This window comes from Monodelphis domestica, chromosome 3, assembly GCF_027887165.1.
Source record: "Monodelphis domestica isolate mMonDom1 chromosome 3, mMonDom1.pri, whole genome shotgun sequence".
Classification (NCBI taxonomy): domain Eukaryota; kingdom Metazoa; phylum Chordata; class Mammalia; order Didelphimorphia; family Didelphidae; genus Monodelphis; species Monodelphis domestica.
Genome location: NC_077229.1, coordinates 381,905,595 through 381,918,173, shown reverse-complemented (window position 1 = coordinate 381,918,173; position 12,579 = coordinate 381,905,595). Strand labels below are relative to the sequence as shown.

Sequence of the window (12,579 nt, the reverse complement as noted above, 5' to 3'; positions counted from 1 at the left end):
AGTTGCATACAGTGGAGAGAGAATGATTATTTCCTTGATGTGGATTGAGAAGAAGACTATTACAGGAGATATTTCTAATGTTTATACTATACCCAAGTTTCAGTTTGAGCAACTAGCAATCCATATGGGGATGCTATATCTATCAAATAGCACTCTGGACCTTCTGTGACTTTATAGTGGCAAAAATGAATTTCAGTCCAGTTCCATAATTCCTAACAAAAATGAATACTTGTGGCAAAACAAAACCATTCAAGCAAACAGAAACCAACAACGAATTGAAGCAAAGGTGCTAAAAGTATCCACAATGTCTTTGTTTATCTTTTAAGTCCTGATCAAGCCTTGCTGGAGGAAATCAAAGAAACTCTTCACATGTAATGATGCCATGAAGTTGACTTCTTGCAGAGTGACATGTTGATTGATGAAAAACCCAGCAAGTCTTGTCCAATCTTCAACAACATACTTCCCAGAATCCTTTGTAGTCTGCCAAATCCTTTCAGCCTTTCCATTTGTATTTAGGAGATGTAGTGTGATAGCTCCAGCTCAGATAAGATTCTTGACAACAGATTCCTTTAAATCAAATCATGTAAATGCAAACCCATCAAAGAACTGTGATTAGGGAACAAGATGTCTGAGGAGGTACAAGGTGTACTTAAAGATCCTACCATACTCCACATGTGATGGGCTAGGTAGCTGCAGAGTACAATGAGACTAACTTCCTCTCTTCTGTATACTCAGCTTCTATTAATGCATCTTATGAAGATCTTTACAATGGATTTGTAAAATAAGAATAGGTTCTTAGTTGGGGCTTCCAGGTCAGTTCTTGAGTTAAAAATAAGTGACTTTGTTAGGTTAAGTATCCTTGACTAGGTTGTATATATTGATTTAGGGTTTTCCTCCTGCTTTTTCCTTTTTTTGCTGTTTTAAATCTTGATACAAAACACAACCATTTCCTTACATTCCGACTGAAGAATCAGTTCACAATTCCTCTTGAAGAGCAATAATTATTTAGGTTTCTTCAGTACCATCATAAAATATCAAATGTTGCTTAGCTCAAGTGAATTAAGTATTGCTGAGTATTTCCCTGCAGTAAGAAGGAGAAGGAAAAGACAAATGGCAGACCCTTGCCTATGGGTACTTTGTGAGTACTTTATTGGCAATGCACTGGTGTCTCCACGAAGTCCAACCATTAGATAATAATACTAACACGAAGTTTGTAGCCCAACAGGTACTTCTAATTAGTTCAAGGATGCTTTGTTTGATTAGATGCTAAGTTCATTAGACAAATGATACTTTCTAACTATCAAATGAATTGGTATAATGACTACATGAAGTAGAATAATTCTCTTTGTTAGCTCATATGTCCTTGAGGAACTCCTAGGAAGTCTATTGACAACTTCAAATAGTCAGATTGTTTTAATGGTTTGAATGTCTAGGATATTCATTTATTTGTTTATTTATTCAGCCCATATTTAATAAGTGTCTACTATGTGCAATTGCTTTTCCAACTTGATCTTGAATCTTTTACACAGCAGTGGAGACCATAAGGGCATGAGTGTATTGTGCACCCATGCCTCAATTTCTACAACTTCCAGCTATAGTAATTGATTAATTATTATAATCCTGAAGAATGTATTGTAGCTTCAGTAACTTTGGAAATGGGTCCTGTGAGAAAAAGCACTGTGGGAAGCATATGCAATGGGATTTGAATTCAGCTAATGTGTGGGATGAATATGCTGACCCTGTTGGCAAGAGTTCATTGCTGATATATGGTAGATGGTATTTATATTAGAAAACATTCCTTTAATTTCTGTGTCAGATAATGAGGATGTCTCAATGTGTATAGTCCTTTATGGGTCATTATAAATATCAAATTGGGTGTAGAGACCTCATTGTGAATTCTACATACAAAGAGACTGGCACATGTTGTCTAAGAAATTTCTCACATTATACTGTTGAAACAGATGGCACAGTTCTACAATAAGCAGGAATGTACTCATATGTCTGTTGATTCTGCCTGTTAAATTTAAATGTCTGAACAACCATGGCAGTGGTAAGAAGCATGTATTTTAGAATCTCAGGATCATCAACTGTCTTAGTTTTAGATGAACAGGTTTAATGAAGGATCTTATTATGGCATATGTTTGGGATTACAAACTTTCAGAAACCCAGCAGGATTATATTCTATTTGGTTTGCTTCAAGGTGGAAGGGAAATCTCTCAATATATGAATGAAAAGAAGTAGATTTCTTGACAATCAAATTCTTAATGTAGCCTACAACACTAATTTAAAACACTAAGTTCCCTCAGGTTCTAAAGTAGAGATCATATAAACTATCACCCTAGTGCAATTATCAATAATATGGAAATAGGTCTTGATCAATGACACAAGTAAAACCCAGTGGAATTGTGCATTGGCTATGGGGGGTAGGGAGGGGAGATGAGGGGGAGTAGGGGAAGGAAAGAACATGAATTATGGAACCATGGAAAAATATTCTAATTTAATTAATTAAATAAAACTTTTCAATTAAAAATAAAGTAGAGATCATATTAAATTCTTACTGGCAGTATCTGAGAGTGATTTTATACATCCCATAATTATACAACATTCATGGAATTTTGTCCTTTCAGCTATAAAACAGAGTGTGATAACAGTAAAAGGAAAGGGAGGAGAAAGCTCTCAAATGGTCTCTGTTTACAGGTATGAAGCTATTCTTGGCAAACCACAACCTAATGCCATTTTGATACAAATCTGCATGAACCCCAAAGGCCCTAAAGAGTAACAGAAACTCAATCAGAGAAGTAACAGATATTGGATCATATGATCCTATGTAATACATAACAATTAAAAAGATATTTAAATTTATTTGAGAAAAGTTTGGAGAAGTCATTGGGCAGGCAGGAATTGTTATTCAGCTATTTCAGTCCTGTCCAAATCTTTGTTACCCCCATTTGGGGTTTTCTTGGCAAAGATACTGGACTTGTTTGCCATTTTCTTCTCCAGCTCATTTTACAGAAGAGGAAACTGAGGCAAATAGGGGTTTAGTGATTTGCCCAGAGTCACATGGCTAGCAAATGTCTGAGGCAGGATTTGAACTTAGGAAGATAAGACTTCCTGACTCCAGTTCTGGCTGGGTTCTATCCACTGTGCCACTTAGCTGTCCCTTGCAGGATTAGTTCCAAGAATTATAATTGAGAAGAGAAAAGTATGAGACAAATCAATTTATTATCATGAATGATTATCAGTGTCTTAAATGAAGATAAAGATGGCATACTTATCCAATCTTTCCCTGGAATCCATCTCCAATCCCTCTAGTGCCACCCCTCTGTTAATTATTTCTTATTAATTCTGTATATAACTTGCATTGTATATATTTGTGTTCATGTAGTCCCCACAATTAGATGGTTGGTTCTTTGAGGGCAGGCAGTGTCTGTTGCCTCCTTTGGCCTCTAGCCCTTACCACAATGTTTGGCACATGGAAGCACTAAATGTTTATGGATTGATGGCTAGATCTGAAGGTCACATGACAATGGGGGAACTAGCTAGGAATAGGATTGATTGTGGGAATTGAGCTTATAGATATCACTGAACTGGGAGTACCTAGATGCTCTGGAGACAAGGGTATGTTTTTCTGTTTATTTGTCAATGATTCATAGTGTTAGAAATATGTTCAATGAAATGAAATAATTTAAAGGTACCAACAACTGGTAGGCTCACCAAAATTTAGTCAAACATAGTAAGAGAAAATAATTTATTATGGAACTGGAACCAGGTAATTATTTTGGTCAGATATAACTCAATTTAATTTTGAGTTAATAAAAACTCAAGAGAATATAAGTGTCATTCAAAAGCAGAATATTAAGACTTTTACTAAAATCACTGTTGTTGAATCCTTCAGTCATGTCTGACTTTTTGTGACCCTATATAGAGTTTTCTTGAGAAAGATCCTGACATGGCTTGTCATTTTCTTTTCCTGGGGATTAGGCAAACAGAAGTTAAATTTGAACTCAGGTCTTCTTGGTCCTAGGTCTAGTGCTTTTTCCTCTGAGCAATCCAATTGCCTCTTAGGAAATTTTTATTCTCCATTAAAGTACTTATTTATTTTTATAGTACTTATGGAACTGTGGTGGTGAGCCTGGAACCTTAAAGGCTATACCACTGAAGTATGAAATGTATTGGACTCTACCAAACTGGAAATATTTTAAGGATAGACCCAAAGATAGACCTTATGACTGCCATCAGGGAACAGCGCAGCTAAGTGAGGAGTCATCAGTATAACAAATGGTAATAATTTTTCTTTTTTACCACAGCAATTTTCTCCTTTTTTTAAAGCAAAAATATATCTCTTCCTCTAATTCCAACCCCAAATGAGAATTAAAAAAAACAAAAAACAAAAACCCTGTTACAAACACATATAGTCAAGCAAAAAAAAATTATGCTCTGGCTATGTCCAAAAGAAGAATATGAATATCTATAATGATATACACATATATCCATGTGTCATTGTGTCCTGAGTCTTTCATCTCTCTAGCAGAAGGCAAGTAGTGTGTTTCATCATTAGTTCTTTTGAATCATGGTTAGTTGTTCCATTGTTTGGAGTTTCGAAGTCTTCCAAGTTTCTTTATAATATCATTGCATATATTTTTGTCTGATTCTATTCACTTTTCTTTGTATCAGTTCATATAGGTCTTCCCAAGTTTCTCTGAAATTGATTCCTTTATAATTTCTTAAGGCACTATATTATTCCATCAAATTTACATATCATAACTCATTTTATCATTCCTCAACCAATGATAGCCCCTCATATTCCTGTGCTTTACCACCTCAAAAACAACTTGAAATATTTTTGTACATCCTTAGGGTTTGATTTGCCTAAGAGTAATTCTTATCTTAATTTCTCCCCTCTTCCAACAGCTCTTTTTTCTATCCTCCCTATCATTGCATCTTTCAAAACCACCTATCCAAGCATTGATGGTCAGTGGTCATAATGATAAAAACAAGAATGCATATCACTAGAGGTCATGCTCTGGAATGAGAATAAACCAAACACCCGATTAAAATATACATATATGTATATAATTAATATTATATGAAATGTGGATTGTATCTTTCCCAATTCTTGATTTAATTCCCCTCCTTCAAATTGGAGGTTATATTTAGGACAGTAAGATCAATGTGAATTACATAGTGGAAATTTTAAAGAAGCTTTTATCCTAAAATAGTTTCCTACCTCTTCATGAGGTCTTATGACAAAACAGGAATCATCTGTTCTAATGAGTCTCAACCTGTGTACCATAGACCCCATAGATACTAGCGGTGGGGTGGGTTATGAAATTCTGTCTGAAAATTCACATGCAAAGACATAACTAAGCCAACAGACATGGTAGATAATAAATGTCTGGCATACATGTGTATTATGATTTTTGTAAGCATATGGAGATGATGCTTGTGATGAATAAAAACTATATCTAAAAGCACTGAAAAACCCCACTGGATCACTGAAAACCAGCCCTCAAAATGCATCCTTATCCATTCATTGCCAAGTGACCTAGAAGAAAACCTTCAGCATGTTTGGTATAAACTTTGTGGAAGAGAAATGGAGAGGTTGTAACCTTCACTGTCATCATTAGGTGGAGAATACATCAAAATAACAAAGACTCAGTCAATGAAACATTTATTTCTGCAGAACTTCCTTGGTCAAAGTGATATTGATTTATAAGCTACACCCAAATGGATGATTCCCATTTTGCATATGGATAAATGCATTTAAGGAGATAATTAGTTACTGCCTGAGAAAATGACCAGACTTCATGTTACTGCTAAGAATAAATCTATTTGTAAAATTTTTAAATAGGGGGAAGGAGATCCTATTGAATGAGATTCCAAAGGGGTAGACATTAAATCAAAAGAATGGTGTTCAGCACCTTTCAGCTGTCATATCACTAGAAGTCATGCTCTGGAATGAGAACAAACCAAACACCTGATCAAAACCCTCCTCCCCACAAAATTAATGTATCTGTAATTTCTTTTTTTTTCTGTGAACCTTTGTATGCTTACTTTCCTTTAGAGCATATGAATTACTTTGATTAAAAAAAAGACCTGTTTTGGTTCAATAATTATATAGTCCTGCAAAAAAAAATATGGTAGGAAGAAACTTCTTTTACTTTTATTAACCCAAAGTTACATTCAGTTCAATGGTTTCTAGAAGTGGTTAAAAGTGTATTGGGAAAATGTTGGTACCCTTCCTTTCACATATGTTGAAAATTAACCCTCTGGTACCACAAAGTTTTGTAACCTCTGTTATGAATGTTCTTTGTTCATTCCTGGTCTTGTCCAAATTTTGCTTGTCCAATCTTTAATGCTATTTATAATTGCCTATGCAGTGGATAAACAAACAAACTAATATTAGGAGAAAAAAAGTGTATTGGGCAGAATTCGGGTCTTGAAAATAGAAGTTGGGGTTCAAGCCTCATACCTCTGACATATGCTAGCTAGCTCTGTCATTTACCCCTCAGTGCTCTATTTGTGGTACCTGAGCTCCCTGGGCTGCTATGAAGATCAAGTGAAATACTATTTGTAAAGTGTTTAGTGCCGGGTATCTAGTGGCCTCTTAATAAATGCTTGTTTCCTCTCTTCCTCTCTAGGCAACTCTCTAAGATTCCAAGTTGCAGAGATGTGCAGGATTTTCCTCCTCAGAGAATTCCCTTATACCCACAAAATCACTACTTCAGAATGGAAGAAGTAGCTGGGGCCAGCCTTTACATTATATGAACTCTACGAAAGCCAATTTGAAAATCATCAGAAAGAAAAGCAGACACTTGATTCTTTCCAAATGTAGGAGACCTGTGCTGTCTGGGCAAACCAAACCATTTGGGGTACACTGAAATTAAGCAGCAGGGAAATGGCAGAGACTACAGGAAGAATGGAAATAACCTTTGGATTCTAAATGACAGTGGAAGTAACAACTTTGCTGGTACCAAACAGAATTAGGACTTTTTGTTTTTCATTTTTTTAACAACTGTTCCAATGAGGGAGAAGAATTTAACAAACTGGAAAGCCTAAGTGACTGATATACACACATATCTATATACATAAATATATATATATGATAGATACACATATTTAAATATAACTATATACATGTATGTACACAAATATATATATTATATGCTGTTTTTTAAATGAATAAAATGAGATTTTGAGTTTTATAGCCTTCCATTTTTCAGTTTTTCACTTTGGGATTACTCTCTTGTGCCTAGATCACTGAAATTAGGTCCCATACAGCTCTGGAGAGACTGAGAAGCATTTCAAGTAACAATTCCATTTTTATCAGCTTTGAGATATACAGAATGATTTCATCACAACAACCTTGTATGGTAGGTAATATACATATTATTATCACTATTTTACAGATGAGGAAACTGAGACTTAGAGAGGGCAATGGGTTTCTTCCAGGTCACAAAGCAAGAAAGTGCCAGAATGAATGTGACTCGAAGGTGTTCTGACTCCAGATAGAGTTTTTGGAGATGTACCTTTGTATAAGACAGGTTGTCTTTGTGTAGGTCACTCCCTGAAATCGCAAACCCTTTAGAATGAGAGACATCTCATACAATGTTAAAAGATCATTTGAAAGGGAATCTTTGTGAATTTTTTCAAAAGAACAAATGAGGAAGGTGGATTACTTTTTAGTCTCTACTGAATTGTCCTTCATACTGAGGTTTCATTGTGTTATTTGAAGTGTTATGAATTCTAAAAACTTCAGACATACTGATATTCAAAGCTAAAGTGCAAAAGTACATTTCACAATATTTCAAAGGAAAAGAGATACTGGTATTTGGAATATGTGTATCATTCTCTGTTAGCATGGTTCCAGAAATATTGACTATTTCATAGACCTAGATGATATAGAATGATGCATTTGAACATCCTGGTGACTAGATTCTATGGCTTCCCTGGGTTTTGAAAAATTCTATTCTTCATTTTTTCACTGATGTGTACCTTTAGGCAATTCAACAATTATATGATCATAAGATTTAGAGCTAGAAAAGATACTAAAGATGATATAGATCCAATCCTCTCTTTTTATAAATGAATAAACTAAAATTCAAGGAAGTATAGTGACTTTTGCAAAGTCACAAAGGAGTAAATAATAGAGATAGGAATTTGTGAAGATTGAATTTAACTGTCCCCTGATTATAACAATGAACATACTTAACTCTCCCCTGATTGTGAAGATTAAATTGTAATCCTTGTCTATTTTTAGATTTAATCCCCATCAGTGTAAACACAGTACTTAAAAGTTAAGTATGGAGATCTACCCACTTTTAGATTTAATCACCAAAGGTGCAAACACCCCATTTCAAACACTGAGTAGGGAAAGTCTGTGACCCACATGTGTGTGTGATAGTGGATGATGAATCAGAATCGACTGATTGCCTTATGGGCAGTCCTAAAACAAAGTGTCAACTGTGATTGGTAGATTTAAAATTACGGGAAGACACAGGAAGTGACTCAAAAGAAGTGTCTTGAAAAGGAACGGTTACTTCCTGTGAGACTTAGTTCTTCATTTTTTGGAAGTGGAGACTGGAGGAATTCTTCATGTTTTCGAGTTGAGGATGGTAAAGGGGGGCAGAAGGATCTCCTGACTGAACCTGAGATCCTGTCCTCCTGGTGAGGCTGATAAAGAATCTGCTGACTGGACTGACAGTGGTGAGTAAAAGGCCAACTCTTAACTACTAGTTTTTCTCTGAACAGACCAGCCTCAGGAATGACGTACTCTTGAGAGAGGCTTCCTGCGTCCTCAGCTTTGCTGGCTGATGCCTGCTGAAACTAATTCTCCTTGCCTGGAGGGGCTGTGAGTAAATTGCTTAGTGCTCAGGCTGGATATCTTACCTTATTCTTCCTCTGATTTCTTGCTTCACTCTTTCTACATTTTGTAAATAAATTGTAAATAAAATCTCTTTGGAATTAATTATATTCTTCATGACCACACTCTTAAATAATCAAGTCCAACCCTTTAAAAATTAACCCCATTTCCCCATTACAAATTGAAGCAAGATCTTCTAATTCTAATTCCATTGTACCTTCCCTAACACTGGGCTAATATGGGTGGAATGTGTGATGCAATAAAGAATCAATCAATCAAATAAAAAACATTTTTAGAGTACCTACTCTAGGTCAGGCCCCTTTTTACATAATAGTCAAAAAGTCTAGACCAGGAGTTTTCTATCTGGAATGCAGAAAATTAATCCTAAAAATTTTTTAAATATTTTGATTACAGCATTTCAGCATAATGGTTTCCTTTTGTAATCCAATGTATTTTGTCCATGTAAAAATAGTATTCTGAAAAGGGCTCCTTAGAGTCTGCCAGATTTCTAGTGGGGTAAGGAACACAAAAATGGTCAGGAACCCTAGAGTAGAATATCAATGTATGGAAAACAAAAAACAAAAACAGTAGTAACAATAGTTAGCATTTATAGACCATGTCAAAATGTGAGAGAAACACTCTCTATATATCATTTCATGTGACCTTCATAACCCCTCCCTTGTAAAGTAGGTTTTATTATCTAATTTAAATGTAAGGAAACAAATAGAAAGAGACTAAGGGAATTGCTCAGGGTTATACAGATAGTGTCTGAGGCAAGATTAGAACTCATCTCTTGAGTTTGGTATTTTATCTACTGCTGTCTCAATAAAAATAGCAAGGTAGATGCTTGGGAACTAAGAGGTCACAGTGGGGGCAAACAAGAGATTCAAGAATGAAAATCTTGGAGCAGTACCACAGCATAAAATTATATCAGAAAGGAAAATGGAAAGTTCAGGATTGTGGACCTTCTGTGGTTTCTGAAGGCAATAAGGTCTAGGATTTGAACACCCTGTGAGGAGCAGAAGTAGAGTAGGGATGGAAGTACTAAGATTTAAAGAGGTTAAGAAACTATTTAGTCTCACTATCTTATTTGTAGAATCCCTATAGGAAATAGATATGGAAATATTTTAAATCATCTTGAACATGCAAAATCCTATGAGTGATAGCAAACCTTTTAGAGATGGAGTGCCATGCCCCTCCTCTCCCCACCAAGTACCCCTCCCTTACCTCACACAGGGGAGGGAGGGAGTGCTCCCATTGGGCTGCTGAGGGGTGGGTGAAGTGAGGAATGGGGAGTGTAGAGAAGGGAGTGTAGAGAAGGTTAGGGGCGTGGCCAAAGCTCTCTGCTTCCCTCCAACTCTATCATCTGTGAGCCACCCACATTCCCTGATCCCATTGCCTGCTGGTTGGAGGGGTGGAGATGTGAAAATGTCATCAAGTGTGTGGTGGAAAGGGGGAGGGGAGCAGCTTCTCCCAAGTCTCTCTGCCTTTCCAGTAATGAACTCTGAGGGTAAGGTGGGGAGAGGACAGTTGCATGTCCATAGAGAGCACTCTGTGTGCCATCTTTGGCACATGTGCCATAGGTTCACCATCACTATTCTATAGTATATATAGATATATGTATTCATATATGAATCTATAAATATTTACATGTATGTGCACTAAATCATAGCATTATCATTTAGAGGCTGCTTTAATTGCATGCAGCTGCAAGTAATTTGAATCACCTGATCTTGGGATTTCTTTTTCTTCTTCTTCTTGCCCCAACACCCAGAGCTCTCAGCATCCTTGCCATTGGCATCACCACATAATAATCCATCAAGCTCATCGGTTCCCATCTGCTGTCCCTGAGATGTTTCTGCTGCAAGTCGGTAGGAGAGGTTCCTCAAAATGCACACACAGTTTTCAACGGTCTAAAGAACCCAAAACAAATAAAATGGAGACAAAGGAGAAAATGCCAACAATCATAACCAGCTCTCTTTCTTGTTTTCTAAGTTTCATATCTGATTTCTTTCTTGAATGCAATCATTATATATTTATCACAAGGTACATTATACTGGAAGCAATATGGCATAGGAGAGACAGACAGAACAGAGGCAGAGAGAGACAGAAAGAGATGCCCAGAGAATGAGAGTGAGAGAGAGAAAGAGAGAGAAATCAGGTAAAGATCCAGTAAAATTCATTTTCAAGTCTCATTTTTTTTTTTTTGTAACAAAGGGGTATTGTGACTCTGGGCAATTTAGCACCTCAGTGTTCTAGGAAAATCTCCAAGACTGTTGCAGAGAATGTATTGATTTGCCTTGGTAGAGAAAGTTTTCTCACTTGGGAGTTCCAAAATCCAGTGAAATGACAGTTCAGCTTCTATCACTTTTTTGTCCATTTTATTTCTAATTATTCACTGGCACCATAGTTAAAAAACTAGTGAGTAACTCAGGAGGGGGCTAATGCCTTTTATTTTTCTCTCTCTCTCTTTTAAAACAAAAAACAAATAACAAAACATACCTCACAAGATTAGCCACCTCTCATATATGTCCAAACATATTCAATGTTCAATGACTTTCAACAAAGTTCAATGACTTATTGAATGTCTTTGTTTATTTTATTGAGAAATCATATTCAAATTAAAAAGCATGTAAAATGTGGTTACCCCTCTAAAACAAATATCCCTTAAAAGAAACATCCTGGTCAATAAGCTTTCATTTCTTACATCAGAGGTCTCTCCCCAATAACAATCAAGTCCTTGATCTAAATATATCCAGTTTTCTCCTGTAAAGCAAAATGGTCTTCCTTTTCAAAGCAGTTTTGATTAAGATTTCCAATAAAATCGTGCTCCAATCTGATGTTAGAAAGGAGAGTTGTGGATAATAAAAACATACCCTGAACCACATTGACATCTGGTGTGAACTATTACAAGTCTGAATTGGTTTAAAAAAAACAAACCCTCTTCCCCTCAAAAAAAACAAACACACACACTTAAAATTCAATGTTTACTATAAACTTTGTCCATCTAGCAATTTCTTCTAACCTGGAAGTATGAAAGTGCATACTGAAATATATAAAGACTTTGGGGGCTGGGCAGAGCTAAAGACAACAAAAGTTTCTTCTTTAAAGGTAACTCAAAGGTATGCTTACAGTACAAATACAACTATAAGCACATTTTTTTTTTAGTAATGGGAAACAAATCACATAAAGAAAACTCATTTCTTTCATTTAATTATGGATGATTTGAAAATCAACATGAAAGGAGTATTTTCTGAATTCACTTCTGAAACCTTTTAGATTGTAGGATGATATCGTGGAAACTCTTAGGAATCCTGTCATGCACTAATCCAGTGCTTTTCTTTCTTTTTTCATCAAACAGCTTTTCTATTTCTTGTATCCTCTTATCATAAGAAGAAAAGACATGAAAACAAGTAAACATAGGAGCCCACTTGAAAAAAAAAAACTGGGGAAAAGCCATTGGCAAAAAGGTTATCGCACAAATCTTAACTGTCTGACTTAAATTCTATGAAATTAATGTTCTAATATCAAAGACAACTTGAGGAGAAGCTATTTTCCATCTTCTTTTTCTTCCCCTTTGTCTTAGATCATCCTGTAGTTTGCCTTCTCAGATAACAATGAACTAGAAATAGTTTAATTTAACTACTAATTAAACAAGTGACTGATGATTGAAAGACCAAACTGCCCAACACTCTAAGAATTGCTATTGTTTTTTT

At 35.7% G+C, this 12,579-nt stretch overlaps 1 protein-coding gene across 13 annotated transcripts in view; it reads right to left on the bottom strand.

Annotated features, from left to right (window-relative positions):
* The window catches only part of CTNND2 (catenin delta 2), a 1,175,163-nt gene that overhangs the window by 162,982 nt on the left and 999,602 nt on the right, over positions 1-12,579 (bottom strand). For all 13 annotated transcript variants that reach the window (XM_001364153.4, XM_016431422.2, XM_016431423.2 and 10 more), the window contains one exon: positions 10,591-10,776. In XM_001364153.4, the coding sequence (XP_001364190.2) occupies positions 10,591-10,776 (186 nt within the window). The remainder of the gene's footprint in view (positions 1-10,590; positions 10,777-12,579) is intronic.